General features: G+C 45.1%; 3 protein-coding genes across 10 annotated transcripts; 1 reads left to right on the top strand and 2 right to left on the bottom strand.

Annotated features, from left to right (window-relative positions):
• Positions 1 to 4,024: 4,024 nt before the first annotated feature.
• On the top strand, positions 4,025 to 10,522 carry LOC120671604 (protein JASON-like). Of its 4 annotated transcripts, XM_039951986.1 has the most exons (9): positions 4,025 to 4,286; positions 4,374 to 4,428; positions 4,542 to 4,612; positions 4,916 to 4,983; positions 5,080 to 5,122; positions 9,362 to 9,894; positions 9,943 to 10,078; positions 10,152 to 10,234; positions 10,339 to 10,522. In XM_039951986.1, exons 1-9 carry the CDS (start codon positions 4,170 to 4,172, stop codon positions 10,385 to 10,387), a joined length of 1,155 nt encoding a protein of 384 aa, XP_039807920.1. In that variant the 5' UTR covers positions 4,025 to 4,169; the 3' UTR covers positions 10,388 to 10,522. The 4 variants fall into 4 exon arrangements, with proteins under 4 accessions (XP_039807920.1, XP_039807919.1, XP_039807922.1 ...); XM_039951985.1 differs by having other exon boundaries at positions 4,026 to 4,286; positions 9,362 to 10,078; XM_039951988.1 differs by having other exon boundaries at positions 4,269 to 4,286; positions 4,546 to 4,612; positions 4,777 to 4,983; positions 9,362 to 10,078.
• Positions 10,523 to 10,940: 418 nt separating this feature from the next.
• Positions 10,941 to 18,373, bottom strand: LOC120671603 (molybdenum cofactor sulfurase-like). Of its 3 annotated transcripts, XR_005673678.1 has the most exons (23): positions 17,823 to 18,373; positions 17,466 to 17,564; positions 17,295 to 17,353; positions 16,743 to 16,903; positions 16,235 to 16,425; positions 16,013 to 16,130; positions 15,691 to 15,793; positions 15,565 to 15,610; positions 15,321 to 15,359; positions 15,076 to 15,232; positions 14,902 to 15,004; positions 14,615 to 14,731; positions 14,141 to 14,218; positions 13,955 to 14,056; positions 13,771 to 13,864; positions 13,559 to 13,669; positions 13,379 to 13,443; positions 12,815 to 12,963; positions 12,202 to 12,434; positions 11,824 to 11,954; positions 11,611 to 11,696; positions 11,389 to 11,499; positions 10,941 to 11,315 (listed from the first exon to the last, which is right to left on the bottom strand). XR_005673678.1 is itself a non-coding variant. In XM_039951983.1 (22 exons), exons 1-22 carry the CDS (start codon positions 17,932 to 17,934, stop codon positions 11,199 to 11,201), a joined length of 2,496 nt encoding a protein of 831 aa, XP_039807917.1. In that variant the 5' UTR covers positions 17,935 to 18,372; the 3' UTR covers positions 10,941 to 11,198. The 3 variants fall into 3 exon arrangements, 2 of the variants coding, with proteins under 2 accessions (XP_039807917.1, XP_039807918.1); XM_039951983.1 differs by lacking the exon at positions 11,611 to 11,696 and having other exon boundaries at positions 17,823 to 18,372; XM_039951984.1 differs by lacking the exon at positions 11,611 to 11,696 and having other exon boundaries at positions 16,250 to 16,425; positions 17,823 to 18,372.
• A 326-nt stretch (positions 18,374 to 18,699) lies between these two features.
• Positions 18,700 to 22,632, bottom strand: LOC120671605 (OVARIAN TUMOR DOMAIN-containing deubiquitinating enzyme 11-like). Of its 3 annotated transcripts, none has more exons than XM_039951989.1 (10): positions 22,478 to 22,632; positions 21,332 to 21,503; positions 20,822 to 20,895; positions 20,598 to 20,652; positions 20,264 to 20,338; positions 20,081 to 20,154; positions 19,930 to 19,978; positions 19,423 to 19,507; positions 19,158 to 19,214; positions 18,700 to 19,020 (listed from the first exon to the last, which is right to left on the bottom strand). In XM_039951989.1, the coding sequence occupies exons 2-10, from the start codon at positions 21,500 to 21,502 to the stop codon at positions 18,977 to 18,979; spliced, it is 684 nt and encodes a 227-aa protein (XP_039807923.1). In that variant the 5' UTR covers position 21,503; positions 22,478 to 22,632; the 3' UTR covers positions 18,700 to 18,976. The 3 variants fall into 3 exon arrangements, with proteins under 3 accessions (XP_039807923.1, XP_039807925.1, XP_039807924.1); XM_039951991.1 differs by having other exon boundaries at positions 21,332 to 21,534; positions 22,478 to 22,621; XM_039951990.1 differs by having other exon boundaries at positions 21,332 to 21,507; positions 22,478 to 22,619.
• Between the last annotated feature and the right edge of the window lie 942 nt (positions 22,633 to 23,574).

Here is a 23,574-nt window from a genome sequence, read left to right as displayed (position 1 = left end):
AAACTGTAGTTTCCTGGATGTTTCATCAAGAAAGCACCTTATTGACCCAATTTGTTTGGTGAAGTGTCATTTTAAATCAAGTGGAAAGGAATTAGTCAATCAATCATGCAGTAATCATGTACTTTCACTTTCCTCTAGTATAAAGAAAAGTGTATCGTTGTTCAGAATTTTTTGCAGTCGAAACATTTTAGCTTAAACTATTAATAGTAATTAATATATTTCTCAAAAGCAATAGTACAAATAGACATACTTACCTAAGAGATTATTTTAATAAAGTTGTAATCTATTTGATATTATATAAATGTGAGAAATTGATGGTCAAAGCAGTAATGTTGTCAAGGTCGTGTTAAATTATAAATGGCGAACAGTACATCTACATGTTAAAGTAACAGTAAGTATTTTTTTAACACAATGATTAAGGTAAGAAAAGACTTATTACGTACTCCTATACATAGCCTGCAAGCAAGACCATGTTGAAGGCATACATCAGTACACCCTCTCCAAATACGTGTATATATATTAGTACACTACAAAAGCCGACGAGTCAAGTGCTGAGGCATATAATATATGCAATTTCTGAACAGGAGGCCGGAGTGCCCATGTCAGATCAGATGCATGCGCTACATAAGTGAACGGAATTTGGGGGAATCGGATAAGATAATTTATCCGACGATGAAAACGACAGTACTGGCAAGAGGATTAGAGCTGGATCAAGTACAGATAAGCCCTATCCTATCCTCAGCTAGTATAGTAGCTGGTGGGTACGTACTGGGTAGTCTGTGCAGACACCTCACTCCTTTCACCACACCAAACGCCCTAATACTCAGCTAGACGCAGACCCTACGCCTGATTATTATTCAATCAGTTGTTAATCGACCCGCAAAAAAAATTGTTAATCTCACATGGTTTCAGCATGACAGCGGCCGCTCGTACATGCTTTCCGGCCGTCACGCGCCAGCCTTTTTCGATCGCAAAGTCTCGCTGCTAACGTGTATCTTTTTTCTTTTTCTTCTTTTGAAAACTGCTGCTATCGTGTATCGCAACCCTCTCGATTGACTATCGATCAGACGGCGGCGCACCTATCAGAAATTAAATAATATATACTCTTTGACTCTTTCTGTCCTAAATATAATGCGACTCTTACTTCCCAAGGAGTCAAGTAATTTAAAATTTAACCAAATTTATATTTAAAAAATATTTTGTATAAATTTGGTCAAACTTAAAACTATTTAACTTTTCAGAAAGGAGAGTTTGTATATTATGTTTAGGACAGAAGTAGTACAAATAAAGCAATATGGCATGCATGTCTTTTGCAATTATGTATAATTTTTGTACAAACTTGCTGTGCTCGGAAATCTGAAACGTGTTCTAATACTAAATTCATTCGTCTGCCGGTCGATTTGCTAGCAGCTCGTGCACACACGTAACTCGATCCCAACTTTATTTTCAAAAGCAAAAGGAAATAATATTATATAAATTTTTTTATGTGCACGTGTTGTGGTTGTGTGTTGTGTCCGAATTCCTCCCGATCTCGCCTACTCGTGAGACTTTATCCCTGCCGAATCGAATGGAAAAAGGTTGCCCCGTGGCCCCAAAAAGCCAATGCAGAAAGGGTTAGCTCCCAGTTAAGCAAAGCTGCGGCTGAGGTCGCGTGTGCAGGTAGGGTGTGTGTAGTCGTAATCTGCTACAGTGTTTGTGCACGAGGTGGCGAGAGCAATGTTCTTGATCAGAGTTTCAAAGTGGTGTGCACACATCTTTTTTAACTTCTTCTAGAAATGCTAGATCGGAACATATAGTCAAAACAATAAGAAGAACTGATTTTGGCTGGTAAAAAACCGCCTAATTTTGACTGTTTCAATAACATTTTATGAGAGAAAATAAGCTGAAATAATCTAAAATAAGTCGAAATTAGACAAGCCGAAACAGCCGAAATCAGCCAAAACAGCCGAAATAATCCAAAATAAGTCGGAAGTAGACAACCGGAAACAAACAGCCGAAATAACCCAAATAAGTCGAAAGTACACAAGTCGGCTGTTTCGGCTTATCTACTTTCGACTTATTTTGAGCTATTCTGGTTTATTCTCTCTCACAAAACGTTATTAAAATAATCGAAATCAGCCAATTTTCTACCAGCCCTACCACCAACTGCGTTTACAATTTACCGTTTCTTACCGTACGGAGAGTGAATAATTTACCGTACGCGTGAATTGCCAGGAGCTAGCTACGATTAATGTTCTAGAGAAACGCCGGGAGTCAGAACAGAAACAAGATCAAGGGTATATGTACCTGTGTCCTCTTGTGTATGTATCCTGACATCAACTGCGTTTACAGTTTACCATTTCGATCGAACCGTATATATATCTCTGAACAGTGAATAGCAGCAGTACGTACACTGCTGAAATAGTGGGACATACGGAAGTACGCTAATCGATCACCTGGGTGCATTTTTCAACGGCCAGTGTCTGAAATCAACAGCAACTAGCGACATGATCGCTCCAAACTCATCTTCCCGGAAATTAGGTGCCCTGGATAGATCTGCCGTTTACCGGAATTTGTCAAAGCGCGGCTACTGGTCCTGTGGCTACTAGCTGCAGTCGGCACCAAAACTTCAAACCCAACTTGCTGAACATTCGATCTCGGAGAGAACAGGCGAAGTCAAACCGACGTACGGACGAAGCTACTGCACGTTGAATTCTTCTTCCAGAGGATCGATTCCCTCCGGCGGCGGCTCTTCTTCTCCACCTCTCCCCATCGGCCATCTCGATCGGCATTCATGGCGAGTTTTCTCTCCTTGCCTCCCCGTGTTACTTGCCGTGGCATGTGAAAGGGATCCTCGTGCACGGACCACCGGGCCCGGCCGGCCCGATCACTTGACACTGGCTCGGAATTGGAATTCTTCTTCTCCTCCATCCCCGCGGCCGGGTTGGTCCGGAAAAGGGCTCGCGGCCTGGCGTACGGTGCCGCAGCGCTGCGAGCGCGTGTCCGGAGCTCCAGATGCGCGCGGTCTCTGTCGGACCGGAAGAGGGTGTGTACAAGTAGAACACACTGCCAATTCTTCCTCAAAAATCAAGGACGGCGACGGGCGCGTGGGTTTGTCCGGCCGGGTTGAGGTTGCAAGATGCCGGACATGCATGCCCGCCCCGCCCTCTCGAGGGAGCCGCGGGCCGCCGGGGGGGCCGTGCCCATCGCTCCTCCATTGGCATAGCAATTCCTCACGCGTCCATCAAATCCGTGAGATCGAGGGACTGGCAATCCCTCCCGGTCAGAGACGCGGACGGCTCCAGTGCAGAGCGCGAGAGCGAGGTCAGCTAGCAGTTAAGGCGCAGTACGAAAAGTTCAGGAGTCTCCGGCCTGTTCACGGGAGACTGGGAATTGGTTGCCGTGTAGAAGCAGGATTGACGAGGAGCAGCGCGCGCGGCGGTGGTCGGGTGGTGCGCGGTGGCGCCGCGTGATCCACATGAAAATGCGATCTCGACGAGCTGAGACGACGGCCGGCGTCTCTGCCTGAATCCTGATGATGATTCGGTGTGGTTTTTCCTCCTCTCGTGGCTCCGCTTGTCAAACAGGCGGTGCCTTGCCTAGACAGAGACACAGAGTAGCTTGTGCCTGGTGCTTGGTGCAGAGAGGGATTCATTCGCCGGAAATTCGCGGTCGCTCCGGAGATTTTTCATGACGCGGCGGCGCCCAACGTGGCCTTGGCCTTGCCTGGCCTCTTCTTGGCTCTTGCTGTCCGGCTCTGGGCCCGATATTTTTTTAGAGAGATAGTCCCCAATTAGGCCGACGATCCAGCAGCCCAGCCCGTAGTAAATTAAGAAGCTTCACAGGCCCAGCCCTTGTATTTTGCAGGCCCAAACAATAAAATCGCCATAACAAAAAGGACAGCCCATTAACACACCAGATAGGACATAGGACGGCAAGACAGCCGAAAATCAGCCCAGCCCATCAACAACACAATTCGTTCGTGTCCACGTGGAACCCTCGGTAGTCCCACGCCCTCCCTTCCTAGTTCCTCCACGGCTTCCCGTTCCGTTTCAAACGCTTCCCCTCACCTCGCCGTCTCCCCTCTCCAGCCGCCTACGGCTCTCCCACCCGGATCCCCCACGCACGCGGCGCCGCAGCTAAACCCTAGGCCTCCACCGGCAGCGCGGCTCGCCGCGAGCGGTCCCGCGATGTGCCGGTGCGCGGCGGCGATCGCGAGGGCGGTGGTGGCGTTCCTCGACGCCGTCCTCGTGGGCTGCCTCCTCGCGTGCTTCCGCCCGCGCCCCCGCCGCGGCTCCGGCTCCAGCGTAAGTCGAGCCCCTGACCCTCCTCCCGCTTCCTTCGCGCTCATCTGGTTGTCCCGTGGCGATGATCGATTCGGTGTTCTCGTGCAGGATGCGCTTGTGCACGGGGATCGGGCCGCGGAGGTGCTCTGGGACGACGACCGAGGTATTGCGTTTGTTTTTTGTTTTTTTTTTGGTGGTGGTGGGGGGCGGATGCGCGGTGATGTTATGGTTATGTGGGTGTTTTATGTGCTTGTTGTTCAATTGTGAAATGTTTAGGAAGGAATGGGAAATGCCACGAGGATTTGACTGATGGTGGTCGCACTGATGAGGAGGAGCTTAGGCTCGAGGTACGCGTCTCAGGTTTCAGCTATATAATCTTTCCCTTATATTTTTCATTTTTGTATAATCTCGTGAGACTCTGAAAGATATGAACTGCCAGTACATACTCGAGGGAATTGTATGTTTATCCTCTTCAAAGTTGAATTTTCATGGCATTCTTAACTCTACACAGGCAAATTACCTCAAGTTATGTGGCACTATATCTGAAACCCCAGCTGAGCTTCTAAATGGGGTGGAACCGTGGGAGTAAACTTCTGAGATCACCTCCGCTATTACTTCTCTTATCTGATACTTTCATTCTGGACTTGCAGTGTGATAACATGCCAACCGATGTAGCAGCAACAAACTGTGCATCATTATTTGAAACTACATCTGAAGGGTACGAACTGCTCTCATTTACACGAAAGTCTGAAATTCTGTTACATTATCATGAAAACACAAAATCAGTGCCTTCTTTTATGCCACGCATGTGCAGATGTGAGGAAAATCATGCACGATCTCAACTGAGCATTGAAGATACCCAGTGTCGGTACCCCAGGACTGGGGTACCCCCTCTTGCTGTGACTAGGCAAGAGCCTTAGTAGTCATCCTTGACTACAACCAAACAGCCGGACCCCTGCAGTCCGAAGTCCTGTCCTCCCGACAAAGGTCCGGACCTGTTCCGCGGCCGGGGAAGGTCTGGGAACGCCACGTGTCCCAGGAAAAACAGGCGCTCAAGCGCAAGCAGCCAGGGCTCCGGACCTCCCAAGGAATCCAGACCCCCGCGGGGTCCCGGACCCCTCATAGGGTCCTGGATAGCAACCGGACCCCTCTCGAAGGGAAAGTTTGGACGCCCCGCCTCAGGGCGGTCCGGGGCCGACACGTGTATGAAGTCCTTGGTCTCCATATTGAGGTCCACCTACCTTCGCATTCATTGCAGTAGGTGGACATCCACTTTGATATAGTGGAAGCCGAGGCGTTTGACTGACCAGGGGGCACTATTGATCGCGTATTACCAAGGCAGTGGAGCCGATGGCGCCGCCCATGCCGCGTCTGCCAGTCTGCCGTAACAGTCGGATACGACGGCTCGGCTTCACCCATTATGACGCTACATAATAGCCTCAGCAGGCCACGCCGCAAGCTACGCTACTCCAACGGGCACCTAGCTGACGGAACAAGAGAAGACCCCTGTGACAGGAGAGCAGCAGTACGCATATCGAAGGAAAGATTCGCTACCACTGTAGCCGCATTCACGTTGGGCCCACCTGTCGGGGCATCGACGTCCTATGTATCCGCTCCCCCTTGATCTATAAAAGGAGGGAGCGCCGCTAGAAAACCTCAGGCTGGGCAAGAGCCAAGGCCAGCAGAGGATAGGTTCATTCACACAACCAAGACAATACATCTCCCAGTGGACGTAGGGTATTACGCTCCGGCGGCCCGAACCACTCTAAATCGAGTGTTCTTGAGTCCTTGTCTCAGCGAAGATCCAGCCCCATCGCCTAGTACTTCCCCGAGTACTCCCTCACTGGGAATAGGCGGGTGCGCTCCGCCACCCGGCTGTGGGTACCCCTAAAAATCCCCACAACATTTTGGCGCTGTCCGTGGGGACGACAGGCGTTGGCTGGATCTTCAGGCCTCTAGGCTGTGTTCTCCCTCTGCAACGGCGAACTTGAAGATGAAGGAAGGCACACTCACTCCGCATGCTATGGCACCGGCACTCCGACGCCCTCGGTGCGGCGGCGCACGGCAGCGGCGCCTGCTGTGTGTCGCCACCGCGACACCTCAGAGCCGGCGTAGCAACGCACAGCGGAGGCGCCGCTGCGCGCCGCTGCTCCTACGTCGACTCAAGGTTTTCTCTCAAGCAACGGCCACGCCTCCTCAGCGGTGGCATGGTGTCGGCTCAAGGCTTTCTCTCAACATGGAGCCTGGAGCCGACGGCCATCCCGGAGGAAGTTGACCGTGTCGTCCCGCCGTCTCCAGCGCCGGAGATCCACCTCAGCGTTGCTCGGTGCTGCTGCAGACAGGACCCCGCCTCCTCGTGCGGGGGCCCCTGGCGCTAGCACCAAGGACAAGCCGGCGAACGACCGCACTTCTCCACGCGTCGCACCGGTCCATCTGCTGCGCAAGGGCTCTGGTTTCCATCGGCAACGGCGACGGCAGGGGGAGGGGGCCTCTTCCATTCAAAGCCAAAGAATTTGTCTCATGCCATGTAAGCATGTGACAGCTCTTAGGCAAGGAGGGGTCCCCCGAGCTCCCGAGGTGATGCTGGATGATGCGGTTCAGGCACGTTCAGGGCGCCTTCACCTCCGAAGAAGAACACGCTGTATAGCATGCAGCCGTAGGTTACTCCTAAGAAAGGAATGAGAGATTTTCTCCTTTGTAATAGCGTGGTGTCTACGTGTGTGTCCAGAGCGGTCAAGGTCCGACCTTGTAAACCCGACCTCTGGCCCTATCACACAAACAGGCAAAAGCGGTCCGGAGCGGTGGAGGTCCGTCCTCGTAATCCCGACCTCCGATGTATACCGTGACAACCACAATAATAAAGGAGATTTTCCTCCTCAGTTTTGCCTAGGCTCCACCCTGATTACATTTATTCGCCTTGGTTTAACTATTCTTTTCTCTTGACCGGAGTTTCCCTTATTGCTAACAATCCAAGTTAAGTTGCTGGCTTGTGGTCAGGTAAAGACACCCCTTCTAGCTGGAAGGCGGTCCGGACCCCTAAGGACCTGCTCTGGAGAAGTGGTATTTGTATCCTGGGGTAGAGAAGCTCCGCGTGGCTTAGCCTGGTAATGTACCCTAAGTTTACGTACTTCACTACCCTGTTACAAGTACTCTAGTATCCAGGACTGCTGACTTTAGAGGTCCCGGGCTCTCTTCTAGTATAAGGCTTGGTTTCTTTGCACCTTACTATGAGGTCCGGTAACATGCTTCATCGGATTGTCAGCCACGGTCGCTCCAAGTCCACTCCGGTGGCCCGCTCCGGCGGAGACCGCTCGCCACGGTCGCTCCAAGTCCACTCCGGTGGCCCGCTCCGGCGGAGACCGCTCGCCACGGTCGCTCCAAGTCCACTCCGGTGGCCCGCTCCGGCGGAGACCGCTCGCCACGGTCGCTCCAAGTCCACTCCGGTGGCCCGCTCCGGCGGAGACCGCTCGCCACGGTCGCTCCAAGTCCACTCCGGTGGCCCGCTCCGGCGGAGACCGCTCGCCACGGTCGCTCCAAGTCCACTCCGGTGGCCCGCTCCGGCGGAGACCGCTCGCCACGGTCGTTCCAAGTCCACTCCGGTGGCCCGCTCCGGCGGAGACCGCTCGCCACGGTCGCTCCAAGTCCACTCCGGTGGCCCGCTCCGGCGGAGACCGCTCGCCACGGTCGTTCCAAGTCCACTCCGGTGGCCCGCTCCGGCGGAGACCGCTCGCCCCGGTCGCTCCAAGTCCACTCCGGTGGCCCGCTCCGGCGGAGACGGTCGACAAAAGCCGGGTCCGGGAAGTAGTGCTACCCCCTGAGCGATCCGAAGTCCGTGTAGCCGCTTAGCTTGGTTCTGTACCCTAAACCTACACCTTCGTCGCCCCGTGGAGAGCACTCTAGTACCTAAACCAGGCAACAATCATACCGGCCTCAGGGGTCCGGGATGCCCACTCTCTCCAAGAGCACACCAACGCAATCAAGTTGCGTCGGAACACATCACGGTGGTGGCCCCACCCGCGGGTTCATACCTCTCCCGAGGTGGGCCCGGGGGCCACTGTCGGTACCCCAGGACTGGGGTACCCCCTCTTGCTGTGACTAGGCAAGAGCCTTAGTAGTCATCCTTGACTACAACCAAACAGCCGGACCCCTGCAGTCCGAAGTCCTGTCCTCCCGACAAAGGTCCGGACCTGTTCCGCGGCCGGGGAAGGTCTGGGAACGCCACGTGTCCCAGGAAAAACAGGCGCTCAAGCGCAAGCAGCCAGGGCTCCGGACCTCCCAAGGAATCCAGACCCCCGCGGGGTCCCGGACCCCTCATAGGGTCCTGGATAGCAACCGGACCCCTCTCGAAGGGAAAGTTTGGACGCCCCGCCTCAGGGCGGTCCGGGGCCGACACGTGTATGAAGTCCTTGGTCTCCATATTGAGGTCCACCTACCTTCGCATTCATTGCAGTAGGTGGACATCCACTTTGATATAGTGGAAGCCGAGGCGTTTGACTGACCAGGGGGCACTATTGATCGCGTATTACCAAGGCAGTGGAGCCGATGGCGCCGCCCATGCCGCGTCTGCCAGTCTGCCGTAACAGTCGGATACGACGGCTCGGCTTCACCCATTATGACGCTACATAATAGCCTCAGCAGGCCACGCCGCAAGCTACGCTACTCCAACGGGCACCTAGCTGACGGAACAAGAGAAGACCCCTGTGACAGGAGAGCAGCAGTACGCATATCGAAGGAAAGATTCGCTACCACTGTAGCCGCATTCACGTTGGGCCCACCTGTCGGGGCATCGACGTCCTATGTATCCGCTCCCCCTTGATCTATAAAAGGAGGGAGCGCCGCTAGAAAACCTCAGGCTGGGCAAGAGCCAAGGCCAGCAGAGGATAGGTTCATTCACACAACCAAGACAATACATCTCCCAGTGGACGTAGGGTATTACGCTCCGGCGGCCCGAACCACTCTAAATCGAGTGTTCTTGAGTCCTTGTCTCAGCGAAGATCCAGCCCCATCGCCTAGTACTTCCCCGAGTACTCCCTCACTGGGAATAGGCGGGTGCGCTCCGCCACCCGGCTGTGGGTACCCCTAAAAATCCCCACAACACCCAGCATCTTCCAGGAGTTGAATTAGTTCCTCATGCTTTCTTGGGAAAGAACCCTTTTCAGAACATGCAACATAAGCAGGCTGATTGTAATGGTTCACCCTTTGCAACTCCTTTAGTTCTCAGGGATGATATGCAGACCCCTGGAACAATCTATACTTCACATAGAGGGGCTTCTATGTCTGGAAAGCATGTGCAGACCCGGAAACAATTCATCTACCCGGTCCTGAGACCGATCGAGAACAGACTTCAGAAGATGGAAGTGACAGAAGATTCTTCAACATCGCCACCATCCAATCCTGCCAAAAGGAAAGATTTGGAAGTAGACTCTGTCAAGAAGCCAAAGCAAACATATTTGACTTCAGTGGTTAAATCAGGTTTTTCTGAAACTTCATCATCATTTTCACGCCTGGTAAAAGAAGCACTCTCTCCTGAGGAATTATTGGATAGCGGAGAACTATCAAATACCAACTCAGATGAAAAGAATGCTTTTAGCCTGTCCCACTGGGTGAAATCTTCCTCCACTACAGATGTTGAGAACCAAGGTGATGTTAAGGGTGCAGCAGGCAATCAATCATATGATGAGTGCAGCTTTGTAACGGAGAGACCTGGCTTCAATGCTTCTGATCTTGGGTGGGACATTGAGAATCCTACTCCTAGGTTACCCAAGACATGGGATGGTAATGGTATTCCCAACACAATCAACAGATACAAAGAGGTATGCATTTATCACTAATGCTTGTCTAAAATATGAGGGTATATGTGCTTTGGTTCTGACTCAACTTTTGCAGGATCAAAGGGTTCATTGGCACACCACACCGTTCGAGGAAAGGCTACTGAAGGTGTTATCTGACGAGGAGCATCGCCCTCCAAGGTCATCTTCTGCTTATCCAACCTTTTCTTTTCTCATGCACCATTGAACCATAATCATGCTACTTGGCATGTTAGTCTAATGGCAATATCATATGTTGGATGCAGGAAAGTTGTCCGTGCAAAGTTGTTCCATCAAGAGAAGAAAGCCGAATAGCAAGTCATGAACCTGTCGCTAACCTCTCCTCTAAAGCTGGTGTCCTGACCTTTATTTGTTGTCCGTTTCTGTGGGATGCCTTCCTGTGTACAAATGGTATAGGATATAGTGTATGGCTGCTATGATTAACATCAACTGCTGCTGCATGATACCTGAATGACCTGAATGGCTGAATCTGAGATAACGTTTGTTAGCTTCCCTGTTCCCCTTACTTTGCCCCTGGTGATCTGCCCCTTTCTTTAACTCTTGCCCCTGGTAATACAGCACAGCCGAGGCCTGAGCCTCCGCAAAATCCTGTTGAAATCTCGCAGTCACCCAAGTCTTTAGTGCACCTGTCGCCTCGGCGCAACAACCGGCACAAGTGCCATTGCCGAATTATGTAAAGAGGTTTAGACGCTTGGACGTGTTCTTTTCTTGCCCTTCCTAGTTAGTACTTATCAAGTTCAAATCTCAAACTATTATGAGTCCGGTTCATTTGCATCATATATTCAGTTCCTCGACGTGCAAATACCACTGGTACATTGATCACACTTCACCGAGGAACTACAAAAAATGAACCATTTCTGGATATACATTTTTTTCTTTCGTATTATATTCATTCATTTTCCCTCTATATTTTTTTGGATTGGAACACAGGCTTCAAGCCCTTTTGTGTTACATACAGGCATGAAAAAAAAGGAAATTATTACATACATGGTATACCTGAGAGTCTCTATACATTCTTTTTTTTAAAAGAACTCTATACATTCCGAATGCCTATACCATTCCGCTTCTTGTGCAAGTGAAACCTTTGTGCTAATCTCTGCCCACGTCATTCTGTAGAAGGATACACCTCTTGCCCTACTTTAATCCATCTCTCTACAACGGCATCATCTTCTTCATACATACTGTCTTCATAGTTCAGCAGGATGCCAAACAAAATTTTACCCTGCTCACGTGTGAAATTGTTGAGTTACAGAACCGAAAAACAAAGACAAGCAAATCATAGCACATGAACCCACCTTTTGTCGTCTATATGATGCTAAAGTTGCCAGTGGTTCTTTTGACTTGATCACCTGCCCTGAGCTCTGATATAGGTTGATCATTTGACAACGGTTGCATCCTCCCATAGACTGCACCACGGACCAATCCAAAAACGAAAAAAGTATATAGGAATCAGCAAATGAGATAAAATGCCTGAAAAGCTAGTACAATAGTATTAACGAAGTAGATAACTGACTAACCCTTTTACATTTTCACTATTGACAAAAGTAGAATTAGTGTGCATTGTACATAATACATCAGCGAATCGTCAATGTCTAGTGTGCCTCTGCAAATGTGCCCAGCAATTAATTTTTCTTTACTGTTTGATGGTCACCTTAGTATGGCAAAGGTACTTGTGGGCACTCAAATGATCAATTCTGCTCACAATGGAATCTGAAGGGAGAAGCACTTACAGTAAAATACGCCTTCCCAATGTTAAGCCTTTTCCAGTTATCCTCATCGTATGATGCAGACCCAGAGACAACAATATTTGGACGAAACCTCATTGCGTCAACAAACATCTGTTGCTTACCATTTACATTACCTGGAAAGTGTGTAACTACAAAGTGAGTTATAGTAACAAGGTTATCCAAAAAGAATAGATGCAAAGTACACACTATGTACTGATGAAATCGAGCAATCTGGAACACAAGAGCTATATTGGTTGGTTCTGCGAGTACAAGCCTATTGGGTAGTCGCATGCATTTTGGTCCTTTCGCAGTAAAACAGGGCACAGAACAGAGGAACTTTTTTTTCCTTTTTTATGATAAGGGGAAAGGAGAACTGCATACCTGAACTTAACCGGCTGTTGAGATCAGATATGCTCTCTTCGGAAACAAGTAGCAGCTGTCCTTCGTTGACAAAACTAAGTTTGCTTCGAGTATCTCTACATAGGCGATCTCTCCTGCCGTTAATTGTGCAGGAACGGTGCTTGGAGCTTGTGCATCTCATAAAGGTACAAGGACGTCCAATAGCATCACTGAACCAGGAGTTTACCTTGTCACCGTAAGTTTGCACCTCATACCTGAAGTAATTTGCCGAAACTTGTCATTATTATCAATAAATCTAAAGCTATCTGTGATATAATATCACCAAATAAATTTAACCTAAATAAACCCAAAGGAAAATTAGGATCAAGAGAACTATATGCAGGGGCGAGGCTAGATGCAAGAGCACTCTGGTGCACCTCCTTATAATGTCCCTAGCAACCCTATAATTCTCAAGTAATTGCTCCACTATACATTTTCATTTGGACTATCACACGCACCAGGAAAGATGAACGTGGTGTCGTCCCTGACTATATGGGGAATAGTATACAAAAGAAGATGGGAGAAGAGATGAGTGTGAAAACAGATATTGTCGTACTCATACAAGGTGAACATGTACACAATTCCATAATCATACCTTTGACCATAAACATCTACTTCTGCACTTATATGAGTCAAATTCTCTAGAACAGATATTTGCAATTTATCCTTGCGCTTTGGAGACTCTAAGAAGAGTTTCCCAAGTTCCAGGTCAATCAATGTGCGGATAGAACTCAACTCTGGCACCTGAAATGAATGTTGCCTAAGATTAGATGCAAGCCCTTAACACAGATTTGATAACTGATTTTGAGCAGACTATTAGAAAAATGCAGTTCTACATATGTTTGGTAAGAAATATATTATGTTGACATGTTCATGCCTTTGTCTTATGCTAATTATGCTGTAAAGAATAAGACTTCTACTTCATGCAATAAATACAGCAGTTAAGAAACAAATAAATAAAAATTACTTCGCACATAGCATCCTAAAGAACGCTTTTCTGGCAATCATAAAACTATTTTGCAAAAAGTAACGACTGGTTGCAGATGATGCCCTCACTTTGCTTTGGAAATTGTGCTTTCAGGTTTCGGGAGAACATAAAATCACCACCCAGATTTTATAAGTTTAACACATAAAGGACAAAAAATAATATTTCAGTTACCTTTTTCTGTGTCAAAATTTCACCACCTGATCCTTGGAGAAGCCATTCTCTATCATATTTTAAACCTAAGTTAAAAAAAAAAGACAACATATTTATGAAGTGCATATATAATGCCACCAAAATAATTGTAGCCAAAGCTACAAATGAAAGACAGCTGTTAGGTTTGAAATTTATGCATACCACCAGTTGTCAGTGGCCAACCCTGCACACTAAATCCTTGGCAAGATTTCACAGGATATATAGTTATGGATTTTAAGCGGATATCTGAAGTAGCTTGTTGGCTCCAATCATCTGCAATAATAAACCATATCAGTCAAAAATTTAAATGAATGCGAAAATATAAAAACACAATATATGATCGGATTCATATTTTAAGGCAATTATGTCATTACCTACTAAATGAAGAGTATCCATATTCACCATGTAGCCATTGTTCAATCCTACAGCTTTGGACACAAAAGATGACTGCAGAAACTTAAGAAATTCCTAGCAAAATTTAAATAAAGAGTTATAAGATGAGAGATAACAGCTTAGAGATGGACCTCCAAATAAGTAAAATGGAAAAAAATATCGCACCTCTGCATCTTCATATGTGGACATGTAGCCAAATGATATCCTCACAGCACCAGTTGGTCTTCCGTTTATTATGTCATTATCATCCCAGCAAACATGCCCAGCCTAACATGTCGGCAAGACACTACTTTTGTAAGGCATAATAATATTGTTGTTGTTGTGTTGAGCAAATAAGGTGGTATTGTGTACCTCAAAATTAGAAACTAGATCTGAGTGTGACAAGCCAAGGTACTTAGCACATGCACCAGGGTTACAGAAGCAGCCTGTCTGGAAAACAGCAGAAGAACGAATTGAGCCAAGATCCCAGAAGCAGTTGAAATAAGCTTGAGTTAACTGACATATGCATATATTTGCATAACCCAAAATTATGATATTCCAATATATGAAAAAGAAAAAGAAAAAAAACACGCGCAGACGTGTATTACACCATGGTACTTGTTCATAAATCTAGCATTGATGATACTGACTAAATGTTTATTCACATTCTCAACTGAGCCCAGAAAAAAAAAAGTATCAATAAGAAAATAGTTCAGACTCCCAGAATCGTGATTCCTTCAAGCGTAGTTTACTAGTTATCATGTGAAACTTAGGTAAATCCATAAACCATATAAAAAGAGAGAAAGCGAGGATCAGAGGAATATGATAGCTCAATTTTGCCCTTACACGCAGATGAATTCCTGACAAGCAAGCAAGCTTCTCCACTTCGCGGTATCCAAACCAGGTGCAATCTTCTCTTTTCAAATTGAATGTGATTGTAGGACCCATCTTCAGATCTTTCACCTAAAACAAAAGTTATTAGCAATAATAAATACGCAGAGTTATCAAAAATTAAGAGAAGTCCATATTATCTTCATGATGTGTATCTCTTCTGCTAATTGTGATAACTCCCTAGAGGTAGAAGAAAGCAAAAGCAAAAAACAAAAAGGCATCAAGTGACTGGGTTATGGTACCTTAGAAGCTTGTTGTCCGTAGATTATGCAAACATTTTTCTCATTGCTGTGCTTCAAGTCCATCATTTTCCTTCTCACATAAGTAGCAAGAGATGCAGTATGCCTACAAGAGAAGAACTGTGTTAGTACATCATATACAGAACATTAGAACCAAAAACAACCTCTGATAGGTACCTTGCAATAGCTGAAATAGTTAGCATGTCGATTATCTTAAACCCATATCGAAGAGAGGATATGCTCAAGAATGAGATTGTTCCATCCTCAAGAACATTTTCAATGCTCTTTCTTTTCTGAACATAGTCAATGTCAGCAATTGAAGCAGCCACCGTTCCTATGTTAAAAAGAATTCCAAAAGGTAACTAAAAAGCAGGACAAGAAACAAACAAAATCAAAACTAAGCAGCACATTAAAGTCCTAACCTCCACTGAAGTACGTCTTGTTCAGTAAACCAGCAGCCTCTGCCATAGAACAAAAAGTAGGGAAGAGATCATTAGAGCATTTTCCGCTTTCTTGGGAAGAGGATCGCCATTATCTATGTAAAAATTATTGTAGCAACTTAATTTATCTTATCCTCTAGAATATATCTTAAAGCAATGTATGCGGAATAGAAGGAAAGGAAATGACACAATAATAATAGAAAATGAAAACTGCTTGTTGTGGTACCATTTTTTACAATTAAGGCACCAAGACCAGTTGGATAGCCAAATATCTGCAAGTTCACCAGAGGATAACAATTGGTTACATCTTTTAAACAAGGCCTTCCAAACAAAATAGTTGTACCTAGATTACCTTGTAGAATGAACAGACAACAAAATCAGCAGGATACACAGTTAAGTTTGGTGGTTCAGTTGTACATCCTTTTGCAGCATCTATCAAAACCATCCAGCGGCCCCTGAAATTCAAGTACTCAATAAGCATGTCAAAGATACCAGAATCCAAGGAAAATGGGAGGACTGCTAGACAGATTCAGTTACTTGTCTAGTACAGTACGGCCTTGTATTCATCGAATCTACTGCTACCGTGATTCCAATCCCTTCTCTTTAAAAATAAAAAAACTTCCTTCTTTAGTTCAAATCAATGTTATGACCAAAATATGGGGTTTCCTACTTACTGTTGCTGTGATGTACCGATGAATTTCCCTTCCTTGATGAGCTTGACCAAGCTGAGGTTGAACTTATGCCCTGAGAAATTGCACTCTGAAGGGAATGCAAATAGATTTAAATTGTTTCCTGAACCACAGAGAAAGAGAGAGATAAGAATCACATCAGCATGGCTATAGATTAGCAGCCAGATCGGGGAACAAAGCGTCACAGCTGAAGAAACACATTTATACCTTTAAGGTGCTTACCTGAAATAGCTGTCAGGCTTCCATTCTGATAATTATGCAAAAGCACATCGTCACCTCTTCTTTGGTTTGAGCGTTTTGAAATCTTAAACAAACTATCACATCCCTGGTTCTTTGATGGATCAACAACCTCTTCAATATCAACTGCTGATACAGTAGCTCCTTTGCTCAGAGCATACCTATGAATACATTAAGGACACACAAAATCTAAAAGATGCCCTGAACCAATGTGCATTTTAACAGTGTGCGTCAATTTGAGTTTCTCAACCATTAATATAGGCTACCAAGAAAAGAACTCAGTTCCACAAAGTTCAATTTGAGAACTTTACAGAACCTACTGATAAAGGGAACAGAAAAGGAAAGCAACTGTTCTGTATTCGAGTTCGAGGGCATCAGAGTATCAAGCTATGGCACATTTTGCCATTAGAGCATGCACTTGCAAAGTGATATATGCCTTAGCTAGTCAGTAAGTAGAGTTAAAATCATGGTAGGATACTCTCTTATCCCAAGCACACTATTATGATTTTCCATTGTGTACATGTAGCAGCTATCTCCACTCCATGGAAAACATTCGCCGACAAGTTTCAGAGCTGCTGTGGCCCCGGAGGTAAATATACATTTATAGTCCCTTGGAGATGCATTGAAGTATTTTAGGACCTGTGGGGATAAAGTTTGTATCAAAAGCAAGAAAGAGCTGGTTGCAACTTCTCTCAAGTGCATACAACGGTGTAAGATGTTAGCATCAATTTGCATTTCCTTAGATCAGAATGAAGCATGCAAACTATACCCATACTCCTGTCTAACTTTAGTTACATGTGATCAAGTATTTCTATTTTAGACCACAGGCTGAAATGGACATGAAAATAGTTAAGATTTTCAGCATAAAATAAATAATGGATGCCAATCACCAGCATTGGCGTTCTTTTGCCCAGAAAACTGTTGCAGCACCGTAAAGTAGGTTCTTTGCATTGAATATAAAAAGTTGATAGATAGTTGAAAACACAAATACAAGAACTGGTAAGTCTGAAATTTTTATAATATGCAGTACCAGATGTCGCATAGAAGTGACAAGGTCGCTTGTAGCCATGCTTGAATCGCTCTGGCTATCTAAAAAGCATGTCAAAGAACACAGCCACAATAACTTTCTAAGTAAATGGCTATCAACAAAAAGAAAAACAGCAATGTCTCTTGCGAACACAAATTCCAAATTTAAGGATACGGGGATTTCCGTAGACATTCGACATAAGGTCTTTGGCAACATCCGCCATCTGTGCCTCTGAGTAGAGTGTTGCACCGGCATGGTCCAGGTAAACCATCCCTGCTCATCAGAAGTTCAATACCAGCACATCATTAAAAACTGGTAAGCTGCAAACTCCCATAAATGTTAAAATGCGAAATTGGCATCACTTCTTCCCTTTGCCACAACAACAAAGCTCAAATTTACCAGTGCAAGAGTGCATGAGCCACGGCAACAAACATCAGAAAGCTCTCTGCCTCTCTCTCTCTTTTTAACAAGAAACCAACAAATTCAGTTTAAAGTTTTCGCATATGAATCGGAAAGGTCGCGAATTCACACCTTCCAGCCGCTTGAAATCGGCGGCGCGCAGCTCGTCGATGCCCCTGGGAGCGTCCGGGTAGCCGTAGTCCCCGCCGAACTGCTCCAAGAACTCCTCCTTGCTCTGCGCCATCTCCCTCCCGCAACTCCTCAAATCGCAATCTCAAGTTCGGAGCCCGAGCAGCACGATCAGATTAAGCTCGGAGAGAACTTAAAAGGAGCGATTCTTATTGGCCCTGGGATTCGGTACTGATGAAATTGGAGGTGACCACCGAATCAGGTTCCGGATTGGTTGGGATGGTGTTTCAGTTTCTCCACCCGTGCGGGACGATGCTGAGTGAAACAAGAAAGTCAGAGGCGGGGATCTCTTCGACGGCGATGGGACGGCGGGCAGCTGAGTGGGGGTTGTCGACGCTACGTAATGGCTCACGCACGATTCAACGCCTCCACGGTCCGGGGAAATTGGACGCATGGAAATTTCTCGTCGCACGGGGAGCTTCTGCAACCGTCAGCAATGGCGTCCGGAGACCGCTCGCTGGCTCGCTGCGTGCGGCCGTGCGGCCGTGCCCCATCTCTCCTCCCCTCGCCTCTGCACAGCCCGGGCTGGGCTGAACTCGCGGCTAGGGGCCAAAATGGCCCGGCCTATCCATGAAAATGGCCTGTTTCGGCAGATGGGCCATGGCGAGTAGGAATGATGAAATATTTGACGTGCTGGCCTCCAAAGTTCTAATTACCCTATGCATTTTCTAGTTTTTTATTCGAATCCGAATCAAAATCAAAGAGAACGCAACCCCAACTGCTATATCAAAATGCCAATGGTAGTACGTTCTACATGTCAGCTGTTTAGCTCATGCAAGCACACTCAGAGTGTTAATAATTAAGCATTCACCTGCAAAGATCACGAAAACTATAATGTACATTGCGAAGGCAAAAACTACACCGCCATGTAAAAGGAACATGAGACTCATGCATCTGAAAGTTGTGCAGTTCCAGGTTTGTTCCTTGAGGAAGGTTTACAGGATTTTTTGAGCAACAAGAGTGAAATTAACTGTACATAAGAGGGCAAAGCCTACGTAGGCTCAGGATATGCTACAGTACTGGCTGGCTAGTAACTACAAAAGAGTCTACACTGGCTGCAAAGAACATGGCTACTCAGAGAAGCTTCAGAATCAACCCTAGAACAGCCAGTGCTTCTTCTTGGTCTTGCGAGTCAAGAGATCTGCAGATTGCATAAAAGGAACTCATTTATAACTAACCAGCAACCGGGAAAATACAGTTTAGGTTCCGCTAAATTCGATGGTGTAAATTTGTAAAATGCAAATTGCTAGTGCACCCAGGTCTAAGAAAAATACACACCGTCAATTCCATATAAGGAATTATAGTGGACCTCACACCAGCAGCTTAGCCAAAGCACTGCAAAAATATGTGCGAGCAAAGGGGTAGATGTCAAATTTCCTGTGGAACCTCGAACTTAAACATACTACAAAAGGAACCATCCAGTTGGCCTTGCAAAAATACAATTCAGAAGTATCTCAAGAGCAGAATGGATACTGACGACATAGAATTTGACTTGAAACCAAATATCTTAGCACTGGAGCACCAGAGTAATCCAAGCTCTAACCTTTCGTGGGAGTCAGTTCCCTGGGGACTATTTCAATCAAGCAGGTGTCTCTAAATGATGTCAGCAAACAAATTTTGGCACCAAACTGCAAGCAATTAGAGAAACAAGAGGAGTTAGACAATATACAGTTTACAGACATTAGATATACTTATGCTGTAACAACACATACTAATAAAAACAAGATATTTCTAAAGGGGAACGTAAAAACAAGCAAAAACCAAACTGATGAACCAACAAGTGATGTTAAAATTTAAACTGCATAATTCAAAAAAAAAAAGGAACATGAGGCATCTTTGATGAGGATTACCAAGCAAATCCACATCAAATGTGAGCCAATAGTATCAACCACTTTTATTAGTTTCACAACTTGCCCTTGGGTTCATAGGAAAAAGGATATCGAGCTACATACATAAGAAAATTATGTGGAAAAATATGCAGTTAAAAGTTAATTTTACCCAGAAACAAATCAACTAGCTTGAAACTCTTAACTCTTAAGTGCTATATTACCCGATCTGCAGCCGCTTGTAAAGTCAGATGATCTCCCCATTCCCCAGATCTGCAGAAAAACACTTATGAATATACAGATAAGTAACTGAAAAAGGAGTATCTCTCTGGACAGTGAATTGATGAGCAACTCAAATCAGTGTTCAGTAGGAACCTTTTCATTCTCTTCAAATACACCTTATATTCCATCGGTACATAGCTTTCATACTGTTTTCTGAATTCCTTTAGCTGAAATACAGGGTGTTCCAGTACAATTACGTATGATTAAATATGTAGTGTGGTAATGTATCTATTGGTCAAAGGAAGCCTGGAAATGAAGGCCACAAGGAAATCAAACCTGTTTCATGACAGCCTTCCTCACATGTTTGTGATAGTCAGGATTGTGAAATATCTGGTCTGCCAAAGCTCGGAACTGAAACAGTACATCATTTAGGAAGAGAAGAGTTCAGGAAGCCATGTATTGCTTGATTGCTTAATATTTTGAGCTCAAACAACCCAGACCAAATAAATTTCCTTCTAGGAGAGACCAATTAATTTTTCAGTATGAGGTAACAGCAGCACTCTATGAGAGAGCTAAATTACAAGCAACCTAGAAGACTCAGATGCTGATGGTGCAGCATAATATATTCAATGAACGGAATGAAATGTACACTAGTGCTTGAAAAACAAACCTGACAATTTCCATCCCCCTCTATTTGAAATTCAGCCAAACCATAAGTGCCCAACCTGTCAAAAGAACCTTAATGGTAAATGAACTTAACATAAACTATAAAAGAAAGCACACAACACTTGTAGCTACAGTTAAGAAAAACATGTATAATTCCACAACACTAATTCCAACAGTGTAGCTTCTTGTGTTGCTCGTATGAAGTGAGACTGACAGATGATATTTTACCTTTCCAGCAATCTTTCGTGATCCAGTGTTGCATTATCAACATTGGGAATTTTTCCATTAATTCGGGGAGTGTACTGTCATAAAGGAGAGAGTTACTAACTAGATCATAAAACTTAGCAGAAAACCTGCTAGTGCAAAGCAAAGGACATTACAGACTTACAGGATTATTGATGTAAAAATACATAATATGACATTAGAATAGTTGTTTCGATTTAGCAGTAGCACAATTGGTAAAAGAGAACGTTGTTGCCTTCTTTCATGATATATTATCACTAAGAGTACAACACTTCCAAATATAAATTTAACACTATCAGTTTTGTATCACAGAAACTTGTATATTGGTTGACAAATCGCAGGCCAAAATTTACTAGTTTGATCAGGTACCATAGCAAAATGATGGAGGGAGTATTGAGTACTATACCAATGAAGTTATGTAAAGTTCAATAATGCAAATAAGAGTACAACTACATAAAGAAACAAACATCTGACTGACTCTGGAATCTCGATTACCGGTATTGATCCCAAATGGGACAGGCGCTTCCCAAGACTATGTCCACTGCTATTCTTTGCTTGGGCAAGGAGGCTACCAATGGTTACACTTACTTCCTCCTCGCTCTCCAGAGTACTGCTGCTGATGCTTGAGCTAGAGCTTTTACTAACATGATCCTGTTCCCCGGACATGCTACCTCACAATGAACATTGACAGCGATCAGCTTCAGAGAAAACAAGCAGTGGTACATTGCTGTAACTCAAGCAGCATGCATCCAAAGGATTGCAAGAAATACTGGAAACAAGGCTCAAAGCAGCTAAAAGAAAACCCATTTTCCCAGCATTACACTCCTTAACGTTCACTGTTTGCCTGATTAGACCTAGGAAATGCCTGATGGCATTCCTACTCATTATGTTACTTCATGAGACCTTACTGATCTGATGGGATTCTCTAGAGATTATATTCCAATTCCAACAAGAAGCAAACAATAGAGCAGTAGAGAAATAGGCTCCCACCGGCCCCCACCCCAGGGGGGAAAAGCATTCATTAGCGTGTCTTTTAACTGTAACTTCTGTGTAGGATAGATAGTTTCAGACACTTCCCAGTTCCCGTCTTCCCGATGCCTCTTGTCACACAAAATCCAAGAAAATCTTTCCTTTTACAGGATCAAAGAAACATTCGACGGATGTCTATCACGGTAATCGAGCTGACCAACAAAGCAACCAATAAACAAACAAGAAACGAAATGGGGATTGCTACAAAGAAGCTACCGTATATTTCACGTCCCAGCAATCCAGAATCCAAGAGGCCACCTATTTCACCCAACAACCTCGCTCGTTTCAATAGCTAGTATAAGATCTTGGATTAATCGATCCAGAAAAGTGTTTCCCCTCTTTTCTAGATATCAGTTAGAGCTCAGAACCATCGCTCTGCCAGGCGATCTTAACTCTTCAGTAGAAACCCGGCAAAAAGGAAATCGAAGTGGAGGAGCAATTAATTGCCAAGAAATCTATCACGAACAGTAATAAAGTGAAGAAGTTATCCAAGAAACAGGGAAGCGGCAAGACTTCACTAGCCGGAGCGACGCTACTCAGGGAGCCGAATCGCGATCACGAGAAAACCAAGCTTTCAAATCCGATGAACTTATGGAACTGAGGGGAACTTACTAGCTCGTCGGATCGAGGCCGCGGTGCGCGCGACAAGCGGCGTTCGAGCAGAACAGCAGCTCACACTCCCGGTACTGGTAGGGCGCCGGAACGAGGAGAAAGAAACGTCGCCTTTCCCTTTCCTTTTGCTGTCGGGTCTCAATTCTGCGAAAATGGTAAAGAACACCCACAAGTCAGTCACTTTTCAGAAACAACCATGACAATTTCGATATTCCAGTCAAGTATAATTCCAAACTTATCCATAATTTACCAAAAAACAAAAATTGGAAAGAAACGTTTTATTAGTATTTAGTGTATGTTTGGCCCTGTTCTTGATTTATACTAAAGAAATTATACAAACTTTTTCCATCATGAAATTGATTGTTTCAACACAATAGGTAATTTGCTTTAACCCATTCGGCACTCACAGGTTCACCAAGCGTGGTCAAAAGAAGTATGTCTTTAGTTTTTTTATGTTGCAAAGTATATATTGAGTTTTGTAAAAATAAAAAAGAAATAAAAGCTACCGTTTCCCCTCTTCCCCTCTAGCCAGCCTACCAAATAATTATATTGACTTTCCTTACCAGGCTAGCCTAAAATAAAACTAGATATTGACCTTCTTTGCATGGAAAAGCAAGAGATATGACTAAATGAAATTATTTTAAGTTCAAGATATTCTCTAAAATTTTAAAATCATTACACAAGGTCTGTTAAAACTTTAATGATGCATATGAACAAACAAAACAATTGATGAAGAACAGTAGTATAAGACTCAAATACTAACGCTTATTGCTTCGCCAGTTCCTTAATGAATCAGAGGATGAGATTGGCACTCGCCTTCATATTTCTTATGAACACTGGCGGAAGGGTAGTTATACCCATAGAAGGCCATAACCTCCTTGCCTTGCAAAAATTTCCACTAATTAAACAGTATTTTTGACAATGCTCATTGCTTTAGCAGTTAAACAGTAACTTGATATTGTTCATTGCTTTAGCAGCTCAATTAAGAAAGGCTGCCCCCTATTCTTTGGCTAGGCTACGCCACTCTTATGAACTATCCTATTTTTTTTATGTTTCAAAGATCTTATAGCATATAAATAGCATGGTTGTTGTAATTC

The sequence above is a fragment of the Panicum virgatum genome, chromosome 4N (assembly GCF_016808335.1).
Source record: "Panicum virgatum strain AP13 chromosome 4N, P.virgatum_v5, whole genome shotgun sequence".
NCBI lineage: Eukaryota > Viridiplantae > Streptophyta > Magnoliopsida > Poales > Poaceae > Panicum > Panicum virgatum.
The sequence above is the reverse complement of the archived record's forward strand: the minus strand, read 5'-3'. Positions and strand labels throughout refer to the sequence as shown.